Genomic DNA, 25,782 nt, shown 5'->3' with positions numbered 1-25,782 from the left:
AGAAGGGGAACATAACTGCTTCCCTACCCTAGGAGCTGCCTGCGCAGGCTGCGGCGCTGCTGCCGGCCAGCGGGACCCCTCCCCACGGGCGCGCCGAGGTGCCCCCAGCCCCGAGCCAGGACCTGGCACAGGCCGAGGTGCCGGGATGGGAGAACCTCCCGGGGGCAGCAGCATGAGGGGAATCTTGGTGTTCATGCTAGAACGATAGGCCGGAAGACAAAATTAAGTGCGGTTTTTTTTAAAGCGCCGAGGGACCACTACAGCTGAAATCTGGTAACTTAAAAAGAAAAGAAGTCAGATTAACTGCTAGTCCCCTCGGTGTTCTCATCTGCACTTTCACCCGTTCCTAAAGAGTGGTCTTTTTTTGGGTTGTAAACCCAGGTGTAGCAGGGGCACAGCAGCCCTGGCTGCGGGCGAGGCCGGGGCTGCCGCCCGCAAAGGAAAAAAGAAATAAATAAAACTGCTTTCCCGAGGTCTCTGCTCCGCTGGTTTCTCCTGGAGGGCCAGCGAAGATAAAAAGCCATCGGGCTGAGAGGCGGGGGGGGCTGGTGGCGGGACTCGTGCTCCCCGGGGCGCTCCGCGGGGCTCCGCAGGCTCGGGCAGGCCCTGCCGCGCCGCGGACACCGGGGCCGCCGCGTTCCTAAAGCCTCCCCGAGAGAAACCGGGGGGGCTGCCCCCCCGGCCTACGACTCCCAGCATGCCTCGCGCGCCCACCCGTCGCCGCCGTGCGCGCGGAACGGCAGTCGTCCCGTTCGAACCGGCCAATGGCGGGGGGGGCCGCGCCGGCGGCAGCCAATGGCGCTGCGCGTCGCGGGGGGGCGGGGCCAAGGGGGTGGCGCGGCGGGCCAATGGGGAGGCGGGGCGGCAGGTATGAGATGGCGGCGGCAGCGCGGGCGCCCGGCGGCAGGTAGGAGCGGGGCCGGCACCTCCGGCCCCTCCCGCCCCGGGGCGCCCTCCCTGGCCGCGGCGCGGCGCGGGGCGCCCCGCACCCGTCCCCGGGCCTGGGCCTCCGCCCGCCCCTTGCGGCGCTTCCCTGGCCAGCCGGGCTCCCGCCGGCCCTGCTGCGGCCAGGCGGCCGCTGCCCCGCCGGCCGTCCCGCCGTGCCCGGCAGCCCCGGTGCTCGGGGGGCAGCTGCGGGGGTGCAGGTGTCGCCGTGCGGTCTCGCCGTGCGGGTTTGGCGCCTGCCCCGCCGGCCCCGCGGGCTCAGCCGGGCGGTGCTGCATTGCAGGGGAAGCGCTGCCCGCTCCCGCTCCGCCTCCCGCGCCCTCCCGGCCCGGGCAGGGCGGCCGCTCCGCGGGGAAGCGCGTCCCCGCCCTCCTCTCGCAGGGGCGCGTGCCCGCCCGGCAGCCCTGCGCGGCTCCGGCGCAGCCGCTCGCTGCCCGCAGGGGTGCGGGGCTGGCTCCCTCCTCCCGCAGCCACACCGAGCGCTTGGCAGTTGCAGGGTTTGGTAGGGTGATGGCACTCTGTAGACTTGCTTTGCATCCAGCCCTTCCTCCCGTGCTTTGTCCACCGCTCACGCTTTTTTCCTTCTTCTTCAATATGCATACACCGTAAGCTTCGCTTAATTAATCTTTGTATGCGTTACCGTTCTGTGACTGCTGCCGAAACAAAACGATGGAGGCTGTAGGAGCACCTCAGTACAGCGGTAGTTTTGGGTTACTGCTGAAAAGCTGTAACATCTTTTCCTTTTTTTTCCCTCTCCTGCACATGTGCTATAGAGCTGCAATCTGAGTATCCCTTAAGTAGTGATTCTCGTGGACTCACAAAAGAGCTGAGGGCTGATGCCTCATACCCTGATTCACAGTGCTGCCTTGTTCTCTGCTGTGCAGGACCCATCCTGATGGCACTTGCTTATCTGGGAGAGTTGCTCTTGTGTTTGGGCTGAGGCAGAGCGTTGTTCTGGAGCAGAGGATGAAGAGATGATGCTCATTGTGGTTCATTAGAGCAGGGAGTGCCTAAAATGCTGGACCTAATAGAAGAATGAGTTTGCTCTGTGCAATTGATATTTAAAACATTCTTGGATAAAGCATTTAAGTGTGGCATGGATCAATCCAAATTATTGCATTTGTTTATTATAGGTTGATGGTTGTTCTTAGGATGTAATTCCCCAGTTCTTTACCCACCCCACTGTCCCTTTCCATCACCAGTGTTTGTAGTGGATAGATCAAAGCAAAGCCTTAAGTGTAAGTTTTACTCCTGTGCCTCCTGTCACCCCCAGCTAGCGCTAGCAAATCGATCTCTTGCTTTACAGGTCTATCACCACAAAGACCATAAAGCTTGCTGCTTTTAATTTTTTTTAAAGCATGCTATACCACCATAGTTTTGTCCCTATTTCCTTTCATATGGAGAGAAGTACAAGTTAGCAGTAAAGCTTGCACGCTGCGAGTGTGGTCTTACAGCATGCTGACTTGAAAACTGGGAATGAAAGCTAGTTGTCTTAACCTCCTTATCAAATGTTACTGAGCACGACAAAAGATGATTTGTGCGGGTCTCCCTTCTGTTTGTGGTCAATCTAACCTCTGCCTGGCTCTTCATAACTGAGAATTATGATCACAGGGTGCCAGACTGCTCTATTTCAAAAGAGAAACATCTGTCTGTCTAATGAATGTATTTAATGTTCAATTCAAACAGCACCTAAACATTTGCCAGACACACAGTGTTCACATTGGCCATTTGATATAGGCGAGGATGTGATGAGTGGAAGAGAGAAAGACATGGGCCTGGAAGGCAGAATGTGCTGAAAAAAGGACATAAGGCATCTTGCTAAAATGGCTTGATAGAGTGTTACTGCACAACTGGACATTTAAGACCTCATGTCATAAACAGGCAATGAAAGGAGAGACAATTGCCATCCATGTTTTACTGCAAATAGGAAAATGCTCACTGTAAATGTGAGTCTGTGGCAAAAAGTGACTTGCTGAGCATCATGCAGAAAAAACGGCTTTGCCTCTGAAATCAACCAAGTCTGAGAGCATGGCTACTTTTCTCTGAAGATAGCCTGGAGCTGGAGACAATCTTTCTCAAATGCTCCCTTCTCCACAACACTCACTCAAATCTTTGAAACCTAGGCTTGCATTTAACTCCCTACTTAGTCCAAGCCCCAACAGGCACACATCCAGACCCAAGCTCAAGACTGTGTTGCATTTGCAGTATTTTTGTATGTTTGCACATAACACTCTGTCCTGTTCTTGTCCAGGGCCTGGGGTAGGCTTGGACAACAGGATCCTTGTTCTGTTACGCTTCAGTTCATTGTCTGTTTGCATGAAGGGGGAGCATTGCTTGCCCACATAGCCCAAAGCAGCGTCTGGGTCTCCTTGCCAGCCTAGTCATTGCCTTGTTGCTGTGTGCACATTTACATGCATATGAAAATGTCACTGGGCTTCGTTAATGCTCCTTTAAAGGTGCCTGGGCACTCAGTTCAGTCTGAAGCTGAAGCTCTGAGTGCTGGGAAATCAAATTCCTTGTCCTAAAGGTCAACAGTCTCCAGCGTGTGTTGGTTTAATAAGTGGCATGAACAGATGGGAAGGAGACAGGGCAGCATGGAAATGTTGGCTGATATCTAATGGTTACACTGAAGTCAAGTCCTTAGTGGAAATACTGTCCCTCTGTAAACTGGTTTAGGCTCCTGGTTGCAGCTTGTGGAAAACAAAGCAGATTTTCCACTTGTTTCAGAGTTAGCTGTTTCTGTAGGATCTCGTTTTTGCGTGTTACCTAGCTGAAGGCAACAACAGGGAGCTGAGGCCCTTTCTTTAGCCTGTGTGCTGCTGAGTTCAGGCACAGCCCTGCTGTGCTGCTTTTGTGCAGAACCAGCAGGCTCTGGCCAAACCTATCCTGGGGACTGACACTGTGGGTCCCTCTGGCCCCAAGTCACAGGGGTCTTGGACCCAGCAGGGGAGAGAAATGAAAGGAACCCCACAGTGTGATGGATTTGGCTGCCTGTGTTTCACAGCTTCACAGGTCTAGAGTGTTCCTGGCCTCTCACCCCAGTAATGCATTACACTTACTGTTGTGTCTGACAAGAGTATTGAGCCCTTTTCTTTGAGGTGCAACAGCCTCCTCACCCCCTGACTTTTGGCCTTTCCCACCTCTATGCTAGGTAATTGCTATTAAGCTATCTAGAGTTTCCTCATAAATTTTTTCAGAAACTATCGATAGTGGGGAATGTGATAAGCTGCTTAAATAATTGCCTGCCAGCTGGCTTACAAAAACTTTTAATGTGTTTGCTTTTGGCCTATAAAGCTCTAATAATTTGGAGTCTGGCCAAAATATCCTTTCTTCCTGAGTGGTAATGTGGCAGCGCTGATTTTCAGAGGCAGGAAGTTCTCGGGGGAGTTGGCATTAGTTTCCCTTTTTGTTTTGCTGGAGCTCAGGCTCAGTGTTGAAATGTAGCTTTATGGTTTGGGCGTTCCACGTGGGCATTCCTACAGCCCCGCTCATGAGCTGTCATACAGCAGGAGACAAGTGTGCTGGGTCTGGCTGTGCCAGGGAGAGCGGGAAGCCTTTTAGGGAACATCCTTCACAGTGCTCAGGGGTGCCTGGAGCTCTCCTCTCACGCACATGCCACTCCACATCCTGCTCAGCAGCACAGAAATATATCACTGCTCCCTGGGCTCTGCAGAGAAACCGGGTGAAACCAGACCTGTCAGGCGGGATGGGAAGAGCAGCAGTTTCTGATCACTATGGGAGAGTTGCACAAGGTGACAGTATAGGTTTCTGTCATATGAATTCTAGTATCTGAGTGCAATATTCCAGCTTTTGACATCCTAGCTTGCCCAAATCCCCTTCAGAGGCAGCAGGGCCCCATTCCATTCAATCTGGTAAATTAATTGGGCTGCTTTGGGCATCTCTGTCTCTCTGGTACCGTGTGCTGCGCTGCTCTGCGGCTGGCCTAGCCTGTTTATCTCTGTGCCTCTGCAGCACTGACCAGATGTCACCAGCTCATTTAAATGCTGGCGTGCATCCAGGTGCATCTCATTGCAGTTCCAGCTTGTGAAAGTTTACACATCTGGAGCATGGGATGTGGCCTCTGACATACTCAGTGGTGTCTGCAGAGGATTGCTGATGAGAAGAGGGTTGACGTGCTCTCATCCTTTGCAGATGCCACCATGATACAAAATGCAAGCACGTGGCTTGCCCACTGCACCTCTAGAGCAAAGAAGCGTTGTAGAGTTACAAAAGTGTAATGAACAAAAGCAAAGAGCTGTGACTTTCCAAGTACCTTTGTTCTCTGTATTTGCCAGGCTACAACCCCAAAATCACTGTTGGGAGCTGGATGTGGGTCCTGACCCAGGTCTTGGTATCCCCTTAGTCCAGAAATAACAGCAGCAGTCAAGCCAACATGTGAGTGCTGCAGCACATTATACTTAAATTGCCTGAGCACTGGCAGATGATTTTGGGATGGGATTCTGAATGTGTTCTGGGCATGAGTTGGTGCTACCAGTTTTTTGTGATTATATCACACTGGGGCTGAAGGAAAACGCCCTCCCTTGCTGGGTTGCTCTGAGTTCCCAGACTCATCGCTACAATAGCTTGTTAATTTGGTTGTGCTGTTTTCATGTGATTGCTCAGTTTATCATGTCAGCAGTAGACCTCATTGTGCAGCTCCTCTTTACATCTGACCTGGACACTGGCTTGGAACTACTGGACTCAGAAGCATCTACATGGTGTATCTTTGCTGGTCTCTGAACAGCATTTTTCCCAGTCTCTCAAGGATGCCCAAGGGCATCTTCAAGTGTAAGGGTGACAATGAGAGGTGTATGCAGCAATTTCTGAGTTCTAGGGGCCAAAGAGGTAAAGGTAGGACTGGGCCATGGCTCTTATTGACTTCAAATATACTCAAAATGGAGAACTGAAGATTAAAAAGACATTTCAAAATGAGATTAAGGGAATGCTATCCTTGTTGGTAGAGCTATCCATCCACACTTGGAGGATACAACAGACATGTGTGGACCTTGCAGTCCACCCATCTAAGTGCTGAACAGACAAAAGTGGGAAGAAACTTTCCATCTGGGATACAAATGAAGTTGAAGAGCAGTCATTTGGCATGAGTCTGTGGACAAATGTTCAGTAAAGAATTTTAGAGTACAGAAGAAAGGTTTTAGGGTTCATGAAAAGAGTAGGTGTCCTTGCAGTTTCTTAGTTTCAGTGGTAGTCAAAGGTTGTGGTGGGTAATTCTGCAGAGCATGGGTCACAGCATTCAGGGCAGATACCACTTGGCCCCTCTGAGTACTTCAGATTTATGGTACATTATTCACAAAGCAAATAGCTTAAATTAGTAAAATAAAGTAACGAAGATGCATTGTTTTCTCATTATTATAATTATATGACTGGGACAGGGAAAACAACATCAATACAGTTTCTACACAGACTAGCTCCAGGCCCTGGTGACTGCCTCCCAAGGGAGGCAGCATGCCTGTCCAGCATCTTCTGGGTGGTGGGAAGTGGCTGCAGGGCTTCCTTGTGCTGTGACCCTGCTGCCAGGCTCCGGATGCACAGTGTCCTGTGATGCTGCCAGGCTCCTCTGGCACTGCTGCTCTGTTGTTGCTGCCTTGCCAGCGCTTTCCAGCCAGTGCTTGCAGCTCAGCTCTTGCCTCCTCAGCCCCACATCCCAGCCGTCCCTGCCTGATAGCTTTCAAACTGACTCCTTTGTGCTCAGTCCCATGTTGCCCCTTGTGCAGAAGCTGGATTTCTTCTAAATGTCTGCAGTGTGACCTGATTATTTTTCCTGTCCTTCCTTGCCCTCCTTTTTAATAGTGTCTACAGAAAAGCTGGCAGAGTTCAGTTATATCAGTCATGCTGACTGATAGTGCTGCCTCTTCTCTTGGGATTCCTCCTCTTTTCTGTCCCTCCAGCATTCATTTCAGATTTAGCTATCAGCCCTCTGAAGACAGGGTATTGCCTTTGTTCTGTGTTTGTACAGCATGGAGCACAGCGGAGTCCCCAGCTGTGACCGAGGTTCCCAGTGCCACAGTGATAAAAGTGAATAGATTGGTAATGAGAAGAGGCAGCTGCTGCCATCTAAAAAAAAGATTCAGTTTTGGTGCTGGTTTCAGTGAAATCAGGATTGGATCTAAGGCTTCTCTTCTATTGCTGCTCCCTGTAGGGGTTTTTATTAAAATAAAGACAAACTTTAGACTGCATTGAAAGTAATGAAAACCGGAGCGGTATTGCTATTGAATACTGCCAGGCTGCGTTATTCTGGTGGTAAGGCAGACAGGAGCTTGCAGATCTTTAATGTGAAATTACTGGGTTCTGATGGTAGCTGTGCTTCTGTGGGTTTTTACAGAGCCTTGGTAGGAGGCTGAGCCATCACACAGTGTGGGATCATCCAGAGCTGGGAAGGAGTCTTGCTGAGGAGCACTGCAGTGAACATGCGGTTCCGCTTTCAGATGCCTCTTAGGTTTTTTTCTTCCTTCTAGCACTAGAAGGCATCTGGATACTTCGATGTTGTGATGGCTGATTGAAGTACTGCTTTGTCAACTTCAAAATATTCCACTGGCTATTATTAAAGATATCACAAAAGAATTTGCTGAGGTCAATCCTCAGAAATTTCTTGCTGAAATGCAAATTTATTGATGTTTCCTATGTATCAAGCTGTTTTGCTACTGCAGTGTTCTTTGACAATGGTAATATGTTGCATTTTCAGTTTCTTCCAAAGCTCATGCTCCCCTGCCCAACCCTTTTATCTTCCCTGATAGGTCTGTCTCTAGGTTCCCATCACAGATGTGTAGCTGATGTTGCTGAGGTCTGCTTTGAGTCCTTTACTGAGACAGAATTTGAAATCTTATAGCAGTGACTTGGATATTCAATCTACCTGATGTTCAAGAGATGCCCAGGTGTTACGTGAGTTCAGGGTTGTCCAGCACAGGCTGCCATCACATAATAGCAGCTTTCTTCCCCAGCTCCTTGCTGTTTAAATTGTGTATTAGTATCTGCTACCCATAGCCAAAACGCTGAATCGCTCCATGTTGGCTGTTTCAATTAAAGCAAAGCAAAAATTAAAAAGGCAGCATTATCTAGTATGACTTGCTTGTGTTAAGTCTAGAGACGGCAGGCAAGAGTTGGTACACATGTGCACATCACAAAAGGATTTTGCCCCATAAGACCTTATGAGTATAACCCTAGGCAAAAAAATGCTCTGTTTTTCTTGACATTTTTCAGAGGCAAGTCAGGCATTCTATGAAGAGTTATTGTGCCTAGTCTGAGGCCTGAATGTGATCTTTGTTACGCTATCTTACAAGAATGTCAGTCTGAAGTACAGTCCTCAAAGCAACCTTAACTGTGAAGTCACTTCTAATGCCTCTTGTCCATTCCCATTAGACTTCTGTTAAATCTTTTTGGTTTTAATCTAGGAAATAATTTGTCTTCTAGTCCTTTTGTACTTAAAATGATTCCACATAATTCCACAATAGTTCTTTCATCTCATTGCAAAATCTGGGATGGCTCCTATCTGGCTCTGGAAATACGTCTTCAGACATCCTCATTAATTGATTCCTTACTCTGGCACAACATAGGAAACGATGCTACTTCTCTCTCCCTGGGGAAATAGGAGCCTGTGTGCATCTGTCCTGTCTCCCTTTGTGCTTAGCCAGGCAAAGAGTTGCTCATGTTTTGTGTTCTTTAGCACTGCCTACTTATTGCCTTGCTCTCAGTATTTGCTAGTAGCCTGGCTGTTTTTCAGTCTGAAGATTTTGTTATTATAGTGAGATACTCTTCCATTATCTGCCTTATTTTCAAAAGCTCTTTATTCATTTTACTCCTAAGGTAAGACCCATTTACTGTGGTGTGTATGAAGTGATAATATTCCAGGTGTACAAAATGGCACCAGAGATGGGTTTTGCCCACTGAATTAGTTACATAAGGCTCCCCTGAAATCTGCAGCTTCCAGCTTTTTCACTTCCCAGTTAGGCAAACACAGCTAATGCTGTGCCCCAAAGGTACCTCTTCCTTCTCCTTCTTAGCTTACTTGTGTTCTCCGTATGTTCTATTTCATGTTGCCTGAACCTGTTTCTGCCTTCATGTGGATGGAGTTAGAAAAATGTGAAAACTGTAAAAGCCACTAAAACAGTTCTTCAGATTGCAGGCTCGTTGCCACTTGAGTTAATCTGCCTGCTAGCATGGCTTTTGCACCACAGGTTCAATAACCAGGTTTTGCCAGTTAAAGTCTCATTTTTGCCCATGTTTCCAAGGCATTTCCCTGGCCTGGATATAGTTACCTTAGGGATTAATTGATCCATCATGATTTTGACCTCCTGCACCATCCACTCCCCATGAAATGATGGGGCTGTCACGCCTGAAGCAAGAACGTTGTGTGTGACAGACAGCTTTCTTTGTGACTGGGCTGGGATCACAGGCTTCCCTCCTAAAAGATAGTAGAATGGCAAGAATCTCAGCACAATATTAAGCCCCCCCTTTTTTTTTTTTTTTTAATCTGCTGTCTTAATCACAGCCCTGTTAGTACAAGGTTTTATTATTCATTGCGATTTGATTTTATTCATGGGATCAGAGAGGAAGCTATTTATTCCCTTCTTTTGATGTGTCGTAAAGCAATCTGAAATCACGGCATATAGAAAATAAAACTCTTAATTGCAAGCAAAGTGAAAAAAAAAAAAGGCAATAAGCTCCCTGAATACATGTTTGTCTCCCCTTTGCTGTTACATAAACTGTGAGTGTAGGTAGAGTACATCCATCTTCCTTTTTTAACATGAAAACAGCAGATGGGGCACATGGCTTTTTCTGAAGGTTATAGTGTGCAGCAGTGAGGATTGGCAGGGTTATTGTGTGTAAAGCCAGTGGGGGCTTTATCTTTGCTCAGAAATAGGGGTTTGCCTCACATTTCCATTTTGATTAGCAATAATGATACAAAGGCAAATTTTCTATGTGAGGAAGAGCTGCTAATAAAGTGATCTTTCAAAATTAAGTAGCTCATTGAAGTGCCACACTACAATAAGAGTATACAAGGCTGGTCCCAGCTGTGGCAGGCAGGGAAAGTGGATGGGAATCCAGAGAAACGTGGAAAGGAAAGCCTGAAGTAGATGAACGGCACGCAGTGGCACAGTAATGGTAGCAAAGAGCAATGGCCTGGTGCTGTATCCAGCTCTGGAGAAGCCAGTCTATGATCTTTGAAATGATCTAAAGGTGTGAAAGGCAGGGACAGAATGTTTCTAGCAAGGTTTCTGTCCACAGGGTAGTGCAGTTAAGGGAATTGACTATTGTCTTGTCAGTGTTGTAACATCCGTTGTGCTTGGATGCTGTTGGGAATATGTTTGCATGGCTTTACTCATGGTGAACACAGGGTAGAACTCGGGCTATTTTGTGGATTCCTCTTGGATACAGGTGGAGAGCACTTAATACCACGCTGGTCCTAATTCAAAACCCTGGTTTCTATGTAGGAATTATTTGCCATTAAACTCCAGCTACGCAGCCTTTGGCAAGAGACATGAATCAATTTGTCCAGCTTTTCTTTTCTGTTTTGTCTCTGTGTGAAGGCTGATGCCCAGTGTGTGCCAAGGGGGCCTTTCAGACCCAATAATGCGCCCTTGTGTCTCATAGCATGCGTGGAATTTGCATAGGCTGTGCTGGGACAGGCAGGTTTCTTTTGTTGCTGGAAACAAGGAGCAAGTTCTTTTCCCTGTCTCTGCTTCCTAATGCCTCTCCAAAAGCTCTCAGCACTCATGTAAGAAATTTACTTATTTCTATTTATTTTTGCATTAAATATTGTTAAACTCTGTGCAACTTGTAACGCTGGCTGTGGAGAAGTTATGTCACTCAGTTCTAGTTGACAAAATTGTTTAATTTTCTTTCTCTGAATCTAGATATCTAATTGTCAGAGGGAGCAGATAATCTGTGATGCTTGATGTAACTGCTACGAAGTATTTGCATATCTTCTCTGTGGGGAAACAAAACTGCTAGTGAGTGAATAACAGTGCACGGATCATTGCAGGCAGGGTCACTGGGCCTATACACTTACTATTAACCCTTCTCAGGATCTGTATTGCCACAGAATGAGTTGTCATGGGTTTCAGGCAAAGGGCTTGCTCCACATTATGAGCAGAGCTGGCACTTGTTTGTGCATTGTAGCCCTGTGCAATGAAATACGAATATGATCAGATCGATTGGCAGTTGCTTTTTGGCAGCTGATGCTGAGTTATGGTGTTCAGGTCTTGATTTATTGCCAGTAAGAAACTGCTGAAAATCAGGCAGGGAGGTTCTCAGAAAAATATGGTCTCCATTTGGAGTCAGCAGCATGATCTCTAGGCCACGCTGAGACATGCAGCTGGGAGCCTTTAAGAGCTTTCTAAAATTTTAGATGTCCTGGCAGATTGCCTTAAGGTCTGCCTTGCAGACCTTCCTCTCCTCCATCCTCTTGAAGGAGTCTTTGACATCTGTGGAGAGCAGTGGCAAGGGGAGAAGGTTTTGTGCGGGTTCTCACGATACAAGTGTTGCTGAGAGCCTGATTTCCTCTGATTTCAACAAGTATCTTTCTCCCTGTGTATTGTGAGTCCCAGCTTTTATTCTCTCATTCTGATCACGCACCCTGGAAATCACGCCAAGTTGGTCTTTCAGGTGAAAGATGTGCAGCAGTAGCTCAGATGACTGTTGGGTTCACAGGTAACTGGGTGGAGGTGGGCTGAAGTTAGGTGACTTGCCAATGTGTGCTTTGGTGTTCTCCCCTTCCTTGGCTGCTGTTGATTTATGTGAGACCCATAAATTTTTATTACCTGTGCGCTTGGCAGCTGCAGTTGGGAAATGGTGTTCAGCAGGAGCTCACAGCTGAGGAGGGATGTTGAAACAATGGAAAGTATTCTGTAAGAGCCCAAGAACGATTAAAGGATTGGGGGAATGTCATGCAGTGAAAGCACACAGGGTGTGCAAGCTGGGTGGGTAGGCAGCCTCCACCCAGAGCCCTGGAAGAACTGGCAAGACAACTCATATGGCCAGACCAGCACTTCCTAGAAGAGTATGACATCAGGCAGCAGCTTGTGACTGAGAATAATTACACTAATCCTCACATTTAAGTAAAAGAGGGACAGGAGAAGCAAACTAGGCAACTCTAGCTTGTGTGCTTGACTTCAGAAGCAAGTGTTTGAAACACTGGTGGGAAGATGGTAATGGAAGGCTTAGAGGTAGATGGAAATGGGGTTAAGCTTTAAGTGTGAGCATTCAGAGCATTGATTGACCTGAGATCTCTTTTTAATAACTCTTTATTTTTATTTTAGACATGGTAAATGTAGCTTACCTAACCTCTGGTAGGGATAAGTGTCTGTTATAGGTAGCCCTTAGCAGAGCAGTGTCTCAGATGCATGTCTTTTCCCATGCCACATGAGAAGCTATGAAAGAGAGAAAGTGGGCGCCAGTAGAAAACAGGGAGGTTGGATAAAGGACAGCTTGAAGAAGAGGTAAAACTGGATTAATCAAAAAGAGATGTGTGAGGAGGAAGATTCCTGAAGGATCTTCAAGGACTGATGTTGAATGGCTTGTGCTAATACTGATGGGTTTTCTCTCACTCCAGACTCAAGAGTGCCTAGCTGGTCAATTACTGTAGCTGGCAGAGCGCAGCTGGCAGCTTATTATTTGGGAATGTTTGACCACATCAAATGGTTTGAACTGTGCATCAGTGTAATTGTGCATTTTATGATCTTAAAAACAAAGTCCTGGGGCATGGGAACTTCTTATTTGTTGATAAGAACGTAGTGATGATGGAACAGCAATGGGGCTTGATGAGTATAAGATGGCCATGGAAAAAAAGATTGAGATTTATATTTTCAGGCCACAGGGAGGGAATTTCTGGGGAGGAAAAGAGACAGAACCAAACTTACCTATGATTGAGAGTGTTAAGTTAATGTAAAATATTGGGTGTCATATCTGCCTGAGCTAGCAGGATGCAGATACAGTAACATTTTTAGCTGGAAGTTGTGTGTTGCATATGTCATCATCACACTAAGGAGAGCTAGTCTGGGGCTGTGCTGTACAAACAGGCCAGAAATTGTTTTGCTCCAAAGGGAAATGTAACTGTGCTATGCTGAACACTCACTGAAGACAGACAGTGCTGATGGTGTAGACTGGTAGCTCCCATGTCAGCAGATGTCTCCTTCAGGGCAGACCAGCTGGTTGTAAAAAATCAAAGCAGTGAGGACTTACTATTTTCTTTTTCTCCTTCCCTTTTTTCCCAGTGATGCCATCTGCAATTTCGTCATTTGTAACGACTCCTCCCTCCGTACCCAGCCGATCATCTTCAATCCTGACTTCTTTGTGGAAAAGCTGCGCCATGAAAAACCAGAAGTGTTCACAGAGCTTGTTGTCAGCAACATTACCAGGCTCATTGACTTGCCTGGGGCAGAGCTGGCCCAGCTGATGGGAGAGGAGGACCCAAAGCTGCCTGGGGCAAACAGCACAGCCTCTGGATTTTTTCGTTCTCTGATGTCTCTGAAGCGCAAGGGTGAGTTTCGCATGAGGTTCAGTGCCCACCTCAAGGGTAATGCTGGCTGTCATCACCCGTAGTTTACAAAACTTTCATCATAGGCCTGTTTTCATACAATCACAGAACTATTCAGGTTGGAAAAGACGCTTGGGATCACAGAGTCCAACCATCATCCCTACTCTACGAAGTTCTCCCCTAAACCATAGCCACCAACACCACATCCAAACGACCCCATCCAGGGATGGTGACTCAACCACCTCCCTGGGCAACCTATTCCAGTGTCTGATCACTCTTTCTGTGAAAAAAAATTTCCTAATGTCTAGTCTAAACCTACCCTGTTGCAGCTTGAAGCCATTCCCTCTTGTTCTATCTATTTTGAGTTCATGCTGAATGCTTAGTTCTTCAGGTTTGTAACTGGGGAATTCTCTAGAAGGGAGCAAAACAGAGGCCAGGAGGCTTGGCTTGCACGTGCCCTGCCACATCTACAGTACCTTTCTTCTTGTGATAATTGCCATTCTTTATGTCACGTTGGCCTTGCTGATTCAGCTGCTTCCTATGCTCAGTGCAGCACAAACCGGAGACACAGCTCTCGTCTCTGAGTGTTTCTGGTCAGGCTCTGTGGATAGTGCTGAGATGGAGAGGGGTGGCTGAACAAGCTGCAGGTTCTTCCAATACATACCACTCTGTCCTTGTGTCCCTGCTTGTTTGTGTTCATTGTAGTCCATGCTCTGTGTTCCTTAGCTCATTAGCTTTCCTCATTAGCGGTAGAATATCAATAAAGGCTGAGAGCATCGGGTTCCATGAAGAACAATAATGCCCAGGTTTTCAGGGTCCAGTGTCTCCTTCAGTTGCTGTCCCAGCTCTCTGGAAGGTTTTGTCTGTGCAGCTCAGAAATCTGTAAGCATCTCCCATCCAAATGCCAGTGTTGCTCTGATTTACATCCCAATCCAGTGAGTCAGTGGCAGAGCTCTGCAGGCTAACTCTACTCAAGCACATATTCAACCCCAGGAGAGGACATATTTCTCTTTCTGAGACAAGCATTCAGCTGGAGTTTTCTTCTGGTAAACTGACTATTTGTATCCTCTCTTTCAAGTTCAGCTGTCTCAGTTATGAAACATTAGCCCCAGGCCCCTTCTCAGAAGTCTGGGATTTGCTTTTGAACACATTTTGTATTCAGATCTCTTTACTGCCTGGCATTTACCACTCTTTTGTTGTAACTAAAAGTGTGTTCTATGTGTGTGTGAGCATGCCTTCTCCTACCTTTGCCCACACTCAAGGGGATGCTGGTTCTTCTGGTAAGTTCAGTTAAACCTTCTCACTCATCTAGGCAGAAACTGCCTCCATCTGGGCACCTCTCACATCCCTCATCCACTCTGGTTTCCTAGCTAGACTGGTTGTCTCCAGGCAGAGAAGCTGTGGGTAACTGCCTTCAGATGCTGGCAGCCTGAGGTTGAACACTTTTAATTAGTCTTCCTCTTCCTTGAAGCGATTCTGCTATTGTGAGTACCTCTGAGAAGGAAGCCATCACTATATACAAACATGGCACTTTTTTTTTTTCCCATGAACCTTTATATAATGGTTCTAAGTGGTTTTGATTCTACGCAACCTATTCCTCTGCTGTGTTTCATAAGGACAAGTTCCACTGCTTGGGCTGAATTTTCTGGTGCTGGCTTCAGCCCTCCACTCCTGTCTCACCTGGTGGGAACCCTGGTAGATAGACTCACACTGGGCCAGACAGCACTGCAGGGAATCAAGCACTGCAAATGAGTCCTTTAGCATCCTTAGGTGCAAGTTATTCAATATTACCATGTCTTACCTTCCTGCTCCATAATAACAGGTCTTCACACTGCCCCCAAACTACAGTTAGTGCTTATACCTGTTACTGCTCCTTCCTCTGTTCCAAGAGAGTAGCAGGAACACCTTACATTCAGGCACTTGCCACTTGACAAACAGAAGTGAGCGAATACCCAAGTTGGAAGTGTTTTCTTCGCGTGTATGGAAACTTCCCTGTTCTTGTCAAAACCTAGCACAGGCTTGTGAGTCTTCTCTAGCTCATTTTTAAAAATTATCTGTACTCTTTTGGAGTACTACTCTTATCAGACCTGACATCTCCTGCCAGCTCTCTTCCCCAGGAGCTCCTCCTTCCTCTGTTCAGACGTTTCCATGGCCATGTGTCTCACTACATATACAGCTAGCAGATGTTTCCGAGTCTGCTGGCTGCACTCCCAGGCTGCAATGGCAATGACTCCCTGCCTTGACAGGCACTGTCTGTGAGCTCCTTGGCCAAACTCTGAGGGGGAAAAAAAAAAAAAGCAGTTTGTGCCTACAGAGAAAGTCAGTTTGAAGTACTGCGTGTTTCATCTTGGAGCCATCATTTGTTTTTCTTCATGTCACAGACCAGCTAGAACAAACAGGTTTTATTTCTTCAAAGCCAGAGGCCAAGGACCATAGAGCTCAGAGCTGATCAAACTGCAAATACTTACAACTCCTTTGAGCATTAGGAAACTCAGTCTCATGCTGCTGCTTAGTTTCAGAAGCAATCATACAATAACATCTAAGCTTTCACAACTCAGCATCCATTCTCCAGATGCTTCTTTCAAGTTTCTTTGAGAATCAAATTCTTGTTCAGATATCTAACTTCTGACTTAAAAAGTAAATTGAATTAGTTAGGCCCTGCATGTCTCAAGAAGATGTATTTTCCTCTTCCCTTCCTGGCTACTATTGATTCTATCTGTTTAATGTCTAATGAGTTTAGTTTTCTTCAAGTACAAGAATCTTTTGCAATCCCTTTGCACTCAAGCCTTTCAGATCTTATATGTGGATCAAGAGGTCACATTGTCCTCCTTTCTCCTGCAAGACTGAAGCATGTGCTTTATCAGAGGGAGGTCAGAAAGTTCTTGATTTAACAGGAGGCTGAAGTTCTTGGTGGCTTACCATGTATTTCAGAAGTCCTGGAAGAAAGTGGAACATTCTACAGGAGGAATAAATTTAGTTGTACAGGAAGGCTGCTGGAGAAGTGCACAGGGTTAACCAGGTCTTTCCCACATGCTGTGAGCATCAACACCACAGAACAGTAAGATCTGTAGAACAGTAGACCAAAAGCTAGTAAAATCAAAATGTGCTGGGGGGGGAAGGCAAGAGAAATCTTGTGGGGAAGATAACTTTCATCAGACCAGCCGATGAACTACTTGGATTGCTGGGGTATCAGCTGTAAAATTAAGGAGAGAAATCTTCAGTCACAGATACCTGGGGTGCAGATGGCCAGCTTGCCCTCAGAAGTGGCCCATGCTCCTGGCAGTCTGGTCATGGAGAAGGGAAGAATATTCTTTTCTTAAACTTGGTGGCTTTTTGAAGTCTAAGTGCAAGGGCACAACAACCCAGCTCTGTAGCTGGTTCCAGTTCTCAGTCCATCAGCACGCTGCAGTATCCAGCTGGTGTATCCAGCATCTTCTCTCCAGCTGCAGTCAAAACCTACATGCATCTGAGGGAAGAAATGGTGCTCAGGCCTCTGGCTGCCACCAGTGAAACCCATGGGAGTTGTCTTAGCTTTCTGAGGGACAGAGCTTGCTGGCTGTGTGTCTTGATAGAAGAAGCAACTCACCAGCAGGACTTATTTATTAGAATATACTGTCTTGCTGGATAACCACTCTCTTCCCTGGGGAAGCCCCTCTCTGCAATAACAGTTTTCTGCATTGGTTCAACAAGTGCTTTTCAGTTAAATGGGCTTCTCATCTAATGTTTCCTTCCAGGCAAGAATCTCCTTCCTTTTAGCTCAGGTGCTTCTATCTTCTTCTGGAGCTGTAGCCTATGCTGAATGGAGTTCTGGAGCTGGCAACTCATGCTTGATCTGTAAGAGCCTCATGAGATGAAAGCAAACTCCAGGAGTCAGAGGAGCTGTCAGTGCTCCATATGGAGAAGGGCCCAGCTCATTGCTTTGCTACTAGCTTTTTTCCTAGCTTGTCCTTATTCAGCTTTCTGGTGCTTCATGCTTTACTGTAAACAGACCAAGGCAGCTGGCATGGAAGAGAGACTCACTGCAATTAGGGAATTCCATCCCTGAAAAGGAGATCAGTGTGAGCCAGGTGGGTCTGCTCTCCCCACTTCTGCTTGTTTTCCTCTCCCATAATCTCATGGCTGCAGCTCTTTTTTCTGTCTTTTCATGTCAAGCCATGGTGAGGATTCATCTGGAGATTCCTTCCCAGGTGTGGAGCGTGCAAATGTGGCAAGCACCTGGGCATTCCAGGCTGTTACATTTACCCTTCCCACTTTGCTGTTGCCATAAGGTCCAGGCTTGCACATGAGACGCCCTTTGAAACTGAAGCACCTGTTCTGGTGTTGTTTTCTTTTCAGGAGCTAGAGAATGCTTTAGCTGATAGAAACTAATTAAGCTGAGGTAAGCAGGATGATGAAACCCTTGTAAGTACAGCATGGTGAGATGAAGTGACTTATTGGTAGTGCTTGTGATACCCCACATCTGTTTGGGGTCCTTGTGACCTTCACCTTTAGCGTTTTGGGGCACTGGTCTTTGCATGCTGAGATCCTCTTCTTGAGGGATCACTCATCTCTGTGGTTCTTGGACTCTGAGCTTCCTGAACACATTATTTTCTGTTCTGCAGAGAAAGGGGTAGTGTTTGGCTCCCCGCTGACAGAAGAAGGCATTGCACAGGTCTCCCAACTGATCGAGTATCTGCACAAAAGTAAGTGACTTTGTCTTTCTGTCTTGTTATACCAAAGGGTATCTGTCTGGCCCACTTCAGGTCTCTGGTGCAGACAGTGTGAAAAGCTCTGAGCTCTCCAGCAGCAAGGGCTTGGGGCTGGGCTAGGTGACTCGTCCCCAAAATTACCCAGCAGAGATGTTAACCTCTCTCCCTCTGCACATGGACTTTTCCTATGGATGGGAGACAGCTTGAAGTCATATCTCTGAATGGAGCTCACTGAGGCTTGCTGTCAAGCTCTGGAAAGGGAAAGGAGCTGCTTCAGTAAGAAGATGGGAATCAGTGTCTGATTAATCAGTGGCCTTTTTTCTCTCCTCTGCCAAGCAGATCTAAGAGCAGAAGGCTTGTTTCGGGTGCCAGGCAACAGCATCAGGCAACAGATCCTAAAGGATGCTCTGAACAGTGGTACAGATATTGACCTGGACTCTGGGGAGTTTCATTCCAACGATGTGGCCACCCTGCTTAAGATGTTCCTGGGTGAATTACCAGAGCCACTGCTGACACACAAGCACTTCCATGCTCACCTCAAAATTGCAGGTGAGTGAGGAACAAGAAGCAGTGGTGAGCAGAGGGAATGGAGCCAGTCTCCTAGAAAGCTGGTAACGCTACAGAGCTGCACACTAGGCTGTGGAAGTGTAATCCTTAAAGGCAGGGTAAGAAGGAATCTTCCTGCCATTTCACCTTAATGGTGGAAAGACTGGAACTCAAAACGCTAAGGAATCAGACCAAGTCTGTCTAGCCCAGTCTTCTCTCTCCAGCACTAAGCAGTAAAGCCCACATTGGTAACCTGAGTCTCCATCTGTTTTAAGTCTGGGGGTCCCCTGCGTGAGGTGTGGTTTCTGTGTACTTAGTAACTCTTACTGAACTGCCTTAGGTGAACTTCCTCTGTTTTCCCTTCAACCCATCACAACTCTTAGCAACTGTGTTGTCCTGTGGGAGGAGTACCACAGATCAGCTCATCAGATGGGGAGCTTGGGAGCTGACAGAAGAGAGACAAAGAGCCAAGAATTGTGCAGGAGATTTGCATGTGGAGAGGGAAGGGTAGCTGGTTGCTATAGGCCTGCTGTTAGGGAAGGTAATATACGTCCTTCATGTTCAGTTATGTATGTCCTTCGTGTTCTGCCTTGTGATTTGGCAGACTTGACACTGTTTGATGAGAAGGGGAATAAAACCAGCACTCCAGACAAAGAGCGCCAGATTGAAGCCCTCCAGCTGCTGTTTTTGATCCTTCCCGCACCCAACCGCAGTCTGCTCAAACTGCTGCTGGACTTGCTCTACCAGACTGCCAAGAAGCAGGACAAAAACAAGATGTCTGCCCACAATCTCGCCCTCATGTTTGCACCCCACATCCTATGGCCCAGAAATGTAAGCAGTGCCCTCCATGTCTGTGGGTGGGATATTGCAGGGTAGAAAGCAGAGGCTTGGTGGGCCTATGGGGGAAGAACCAAGGAGGAAAGATGAAGTGCAGATACAGTGAAGCGATGTTTGGAGGTTGGGATGGTGAGGTGTAGCTTCCTGGCAGGACTCAGTCCTGGTATTCAGTCCAGACCTGCTGTAGGTCTCATTTGCAACTGATTCTTCATCTCTTTCAGTAAAACTGGAAGCACAGCACAGTCCTGCTTCTTTTAAGAATGACGCCAGACAAGGAGGTTTCTTGTGCTGCTGGTGAACTGTTTGGTCCCAGAGTTGTCTAGTTCTCCTGTCAGAGCAGGTTGGCTCTGTGAGCTCTGGTTGTTGGTGTGCAGTAAGCCCTGCCTACCTATCTCCTTGGAGCAGGTCTCCTACTGAGGCACTGTGTTTGTGTTTATGTCCCAGGGACAGTAAGGGCAGCAGAGACCCTTCCTTCTCCCCTCTAACTGCTGTGCCTTTGACTGTGTCCCCTTGCCAGGTGACAGCAAATGACCTTCAGGAGAATATCACAAAGCTAAACAATGGAGTGACCTTCATGATTAAACACTCTCAGAAACTCTTCAAGGTAAGTGCCCTTTGGGGTCTTGCTCTCCCTTGCCCTTCAGCAGGAGACTGAATGCTCCTTGTCCAGACAGATCCCAGATGTCAAATGTTAATTCTGGGGGATCTTCTCTGCAGTAGAAGTAAGATTTCTATAAGAAACTGTTCCTTTAGTGATAAGGGAGGAGGTCTTTGCTGGGCAGGCAGCCCATGAGGAAGGACATCCTGGAGGTGGCTTTGCCGGGCAGGTCAGGAGCGTGGTGCAGTAATACCTCCCTCTGCTGGGCACCTAGCACCTGCTGCCCAGTCAGGAAACCTGGTTCCTGGAGGCAGGAAGCCACCAGGCTCCCTTCGGGTTCTGGCAGGGTAAGAAATGTGAAGGGGCTTGTCCTGGATGAGTGCTGCCAAGAACTGAATCCCTCATACAGAGGGTCATTTTGCTGAGAACTTTTCTGCAAGTTGTAGTTGACCTGCTGCCATTAGAAGCATAGCCTGTAGTCTTGGGCCCCTGTCTAGCTCAGAGCAGGGTGCTGCTGGGAGTATGGGGCGGTCTGCAGGTTTCTCCAAGAAGGTGTTTCTGCAACAGTCTCTTGGCTTCTCATGGCCTTTCTGGCCACTGTAGGCATCTACTGTCTGCAAAGAGTCCTCCCATAGGAAGTTCCTCTTCTGCCCTCTTTGTCAGGCCCCTGTTTGGCCAGCTCAGAGCTGGGGGAATTGCCTGGAAAAAGTTCCTATGGAGCCCTGCTCTTACTCTGTGTTCCACTTGTGCTGATTGCATCAAAAGAAAACTCTGAACAAGGACAGCACTGGGGACATGAAATCCTGTCACTGAGTCTCTGTGGAAGTGGCTTGTGTGGTAAGGTGGCTCTTGCTAGGGCCACTCTTGCCCCAGGGCCAAACAGACTAAACATACGTTTGGCCTTTTCTTTGCTTATCATAACAGGCTCCAGCATATATCCGGGAGTGTGCCAGGCTGCACTATCTGGGATCCAGAGCTCACACATCAAAGGTAAGGCCAGCAAAGGCGGTGCCTGTCCTCCAGGAAAGGGCAGAGGCTGTGACACTATGAAGGGATCCTTGTGAGTGAAAGAAGCTGAAAACAAAACAAGTCATGAAAGAGGATCTGTCAGAGAGCAGGAGTGAGGGAACCATATGGCATGGTAGTGTAGGTGGCTGCATTAGGGAAATTGGGAAGAGTTGAAGCATCTGTTAATCAAAAGCACAGGAAAAGCTACCAGCCCCTGTTTAGCAGCAAACCTGCTCCCCATGCCCAGTATGTGCAGCACCTGCTCCTTCATGGGGTTATGCTTTCCAGACAGATGCACCTGCTGCTGTGGCCAGGCTGCTTGGAAGAGGGGCTAGGATAAAGGCTACTTGCTGCCACTAGGACAAGATTTGTCTGTGTCTTGCCAGCAAATGCTTCCCTGCCTCATACAGCTGCAGCAGAGGGAAGTTGCATTACAAGGAGCTGCACTGACCCTTCTCAAGCCTGGAAGGGCTGCAACTGGCATCTGGGAGGGGAGGGAAGAAGCAGTGGGGTCACCTTTGTAGCATTGTCACCTCTTCCTGGCACAGGGCCTGCTGGTGCAGTGCTGCTGCAGAGGGGTAGGGAAAGCACAGTCCTGTGCATTCACTGGGGTTGAGGCAGCTCACGAGACTCTTCCCAGCCTGGCTCAGATGGGTGGCTCTTTTGGATTAAAGCATGGCAAGCGACTGCTCTCTTCACTTTCCCAGGACGACCTGGATTTGCTGACGTCTCCTGACTCCAAGGAGCTGCAGCCCCTCAAATCTCAGAAGCGAAGCAGGCTGGACACTTGCCATCAGGAGGAGACCCAGCAGCGCACGGAGGAGGCACTGAAGGAGCTTTTCCGCCATGTCCACAATATGCCTGACTCTGCAAAGAAGAAGAAGCTTATCCGGCAGGTAGTGTGGGGAGGAAGGATATCTTTGGGGTGTGCTCATCAGTTAAAATCCTGGGCATGGGGCTAAAGGCTTGAGAGCTATTTCTAGTCCTTGGAGGCTGGTGAGAGTGGGCTTTGGGCTGTGTAAGGGGCAGAGCTTGTAAGAAGTCAGGGAGGAGGAGACCTATCCTGGGTGTGGCTGACAGTGCAGCTGGCTGCACCAAACCGGGCTTCAAAGTCTGCTTTCCAAGCCAGAAAACTTGATGTGCCAGCCGTCAGTTTCCCAGTTCTGATCACAGAATCATGGAATCTCAGGGGTTGGAAGCGACCTCGAAAGATCATCTAGTCCAACCCCCCTACCAGAGCAGGATCACCTAGAGAACACCACACAGGAACGTGTCCAGGCGGGTTTTAATTGTCTCCACAACCTCTCTGGGCAGCCTGTTTGAGTGCTCTGTCACTCTCACAGTAAAGAAGTTTTTTCTCATGTTTATGTGGAACCTCCTATGTTCCAGTTTGCACCCATTGCCCCTTGTCCTATCACTGGACGTGACTGAAAAAGCCTGGCTCCATTGTCCTGACACTCGACATATTTGTAAACATTGATGAGGTCACCCCTCAGTCTTCTCTTTTCCAAGCTAAAGAGACCCAGCTCCCTCAGCCTTTCCTCATAAGGGAGATGTTCCACTCCCTTAATCATTTTTGTGGCTGTGTGCTGGACTCTTTCAAGCAGTTGCCTGTCCTTCTTGAACTAAGGGGCCCAGAACTGGACACAGTATTCCAAATGTGGCCTCACCAAGGCAGAATAGAGAGGGAGGAGAAGCTCCTTTGACCTACTAACCACACCCTTTCTAATACAACCCAGGATGCCATTGGCCTTCTTGGCTACAAGGGCACATTGCAGGCTCATGGTCATCCTCCTGTCCACCAGGACCCCCAGGTCCCTTTCTCCTACACTGCTCTCCAGCAGGTCAGCCCCCAACCTGTACCAGTACAGGTACAGGCCTGGCCTTGATCATGGCCTTGTAGAGCTTCTTCCCTCAGAAAGGGAAAAGTCCTGTCCCCTCTTGCCTGTAGGGAGTGGACAAACTCATCTAATCTTACTCTGAGCATTCCCAGCCAACTTGCTGCTCCAGAGAGACTGGTTGATAACGGTCAGTACCAGTCTCCAGCTCCTGCCCAAACCCCTTTCTGCTCCAACAGTTGCTACTTCTGGCTAACCTGGTAGGCAGCACAAAGCAGCCTCACACCCAAGCTTCCTGTAATCCTGGGTGGGAGAGGTTCCCTTCCTCTTCTTTCTTATCTCTGCAGCTCTGAGCTGATTTTCAACTTTGAACAAACAGTTTTAGGCAGAGGGCAGCTGGTAGAGCAACACACAGCAGCAAGGGACTGGTGCAACTATATAGAGTAACCATGCTAACATGCTGCCCTTGTGTTTCTTCCTAGTTTAATAAGCATCCTACAGCGCTCACTCCTGGTCCTGAGGTGCCCACGTCCCCAGCACCGCGACGCCCCCGCTCGCGCTCCTTCAGTGGCCTCATTAAGGTAAGGGCAGCCTCTGACCTACACTCTCTGCTGTGAGCTTTTAATGTTGCTCTCTGCTTCTGCCTTGGCCTGGCTTGAATGAGGCCCTCAAAGGTAGGAACTGTTCAAAGTATTGGCTGTTTCAAAGAACACAGATCCACTGAGGACAGAAAAGGCAGCATAGTGAGAATAAACCTTGTTAGTATAAAGTGTAATTATCCGTGAAATGTGTCTGTAGGATCTATGCATCTTTCTGAAGGATTGGTTGCTTCCTGAGATGAGATGAGGACTGACAGGGGAGCTGGTCGTGTAGTCTAGCCTGTTAGCACAGATGTTAGCACACTCTAGGTTGCCCTACAGCAGCGTGTTCCTGCTTCTGACAGGCTGGGCTCCTGGCCAGGCCTCAGGTCTGCTTGCAAGCCCCTTATGATCAGACTGGCTCAGCCTACTGGTATGGTATTTCAGATGGTTCTTGTTCTGTAATCTTTCTCCTGGCTTGGCTTCCTTTTTTTCTTCCCCAGCACCTAACTGCTTACCAGCAATGCATCCTGTTCCGTCCCTTTCTTTTCCCCTTTGCACTCTAAGCACTAGCCAACAGCCCTCTCTTCTTACGGCAGCGGAAAGTTTTGGGAACCCCGGTTATCCTGGAGAGGAAGAGCAGGGATGCCACACCAGAGCCTGAGCGAGTCAGCAAAGAGAACATCCACCTGGTAAGAGCCACTCCCTGTCCTGGGACATCGGTTTGTGCCACCTTTCCTCTCTCTCATCCTCCTCCACAAGTTGTACACAGCCTGCTCCCTGTAGGGCAGTCCTATGGCCCAGACAAACCAAGAGTGGATTTGGGTGGTAGCTGCTTTCTGGTGGTACAGGCTGCTCCAGGGATGGCTGTGGATGTCACCTCATTCCCCCGCTCTTTACTCCTGTTCCCTTCTCTTGTCCAGTTACAGAAGTGTGGATCTCCAGCGCACATGTCCCAAACGAAGCTGAAATCTTTGGAGGGCCGGAAAGAGGTGAGACAAACTGTGGGACAAGAGGTTGGTATAGCCCAAGACAGATTGCTGTGTTTGTCCCTGTCTGGTCACTGCCTTGTCTGTTGTCCTGCTTCAGTAAAAGGTGTGGGAGGCAGACTCCAGGGCAGAGTCCTTGCAGGGGAAAGACAGCACATCAAATTTTTTTTCCATGGTATTCTGTGTGTCTGGCATTCAGTTGCTCTAATTCTCTGCTCCAGGAGTCCTGCAGACGCATGCGAGCCCACCTGCTTTCCAAGGATTCGTCATCCCTCTGAATCGCCTCGCACCAGCGCATGGGTGGGAATGCCCAGCCTCGCAAGCTGTGAATAATGTGCTGCACTGAGAGGGGAGTGCTGCAGGCTCACAGCATCCCCCACCAACACGGCAGCACTCTTGAAACTGGACCTTTGCAAAGACTGCAGGGACTTGTTTCTTTCTGTACATAAATTATATTTCATTATACTATGGGGCAAACCACTATCTAACCAAAACGTGCAGCATGTCTGACCTGCTGGCTCTGGGAGGAACTGGAGTGCTTGCTTACAAGGAGAGCCCTGTACGTTGCAGGGCCATTTGCACTCCCAGCTTCCTCTGCAATGTTGCTAGGCTGTGGTTTTTTGCTTTTCTGCTCTGTGTTTTTAGCACATTGGCTTGTTTTTGCTCCCTCTCCTCTGCCAGCAGTGAGAATGATGGACTCCAGCCTTCATCCGCACCCTGACAGCTAACGTTACCTCCAGGCCTCCTCTGGAGCTATGCCCTCCTCTGCTTCCTCCGTGTTCTGTTTTGCCCTGCTGTCCCCAAAGGGCTGGAGTGCACAAACGGTACAGAGCGCAGGATGGGCCTGGGAGGAGAGGCTCTTGAGTGCCATCAGTTCAAGTGGGGCCAGGGCAAAGCATCTTCCCCAGTAGACTCATCCTGCTGTTTCAGCTTGAGCTGGAGGCAGCGCGTGTTCGCTGCCCTCATGTTTCCATGGCACAGCTCTGCCTGGTGAACACGGAGTGTCTCTGCTTTGTGTTTCCCCAGGGATGCTAAGCTGAGTGGGGCTGGACGTTGGTGAAGGCTGCCTGGGGGAGGACAGCCTAGCCTTTGGAAATTGGGGTGTCTGGGACAGGCAGAGTTGTTTGCACAGTGTAGGAACAGCATCAGCAGCATGAGAGGTGAGAGGAAGCTCTGGACATTTGTCATCTGTTGCAAATGGTGCCAAAGGCTTTGGCTCAAGATATCTGGGTGACTGATGAGTCAATAAACTGGGGGAAAGGGCT

At 48.4% G+C, this 25,782-nt stretch overlaps 1 protein-coding gene across 2 annotated transcripts; it reads left to right on the top strand.

Moving 5' to 3' along the window:
* The first annotated feature begins 874 nt into the window (after positions 1 to 874).
* On the top strand, positions 875 to 25,368 carry ARHGAP19 (Rho GTPase activating protein 19). 2 transcript variants are annotated; one of them, XM_051619742.1, is made up of 12 exons: positions 875 to 907; positions 13,173 to 13,438; positions 18,037 to 18,117; positions 18,463 to 18,672; positions 19,274 to 19,500; positions 20,024 to 20,110; positions 21,029 to 21,094; positions 21,820 to 22,008; positions 23,433 to 23,531; positions 24,128 to 24,220; positions 24,452 to 24,520; positions 24,739 to 25,368. In XM_051619742.1, the coding sequence occupies exons 1-12, from the start codon at positions 876 to 878 to the stop codon at positions 24,793 to 24,795; spliced, it is 1,476 nt and encodes a 491-aa protein (XP_051475702.1). In that variant the 5' UTR covers position 875; the 3' UTR covers positions 24,796 to 25,368. The 2 variants fall into 2 exon arrangements, with proteins under 2 accessions (XP_051475702.1, XP_051475703.1); XM_051619743.1 differs by lacking the exon at positions 875 to 907 and adding an exon at positions 10,617 to 10,675.
* Positions 25,369 to 25,782: the final 414 nt, after the last annotated feature.

Source organism: Apus apus, chromosome 4 (genome assembly GCF_020740795.1).
Source record: "Apus apus isolate bApuApu2 chromosome 4, bApuApu2.pri.cur, whole genome shotgun sequence".
Classification (NCBI taxonomy): Eukaryota; Metazoa; Chordata; class Aves; order Apodiformes; family Apodidae; genus Apus; species Apus apus.
Note: the sequence above shows the minus strand (reverse complement) of the source record. Positions and strands in the feature narration are given on the sequence as shown.

Coding starts and splice junctions, on each gene's coding strand:
- ARHGAP19 (XM_051619742.1), top strand. CDS start 876: ATGGCGGCGGCAGCGCGGGCGCCCGGCGGCAG. Junction 18,673..19,273: donor TGCTCACCTCAAAATTGCAG/GTGAGTGAGGAA, acceptor GTGATTTGGCAG/ACTTGACACTGTTTGATGAG. Junction 19,501..20,023: donor ACATCCTATGGCCCAGAAAT/GTAAGCAGTGCC, acceptor TCCCCTTGCCAG/GTGACAGCAAATGACCTTCA.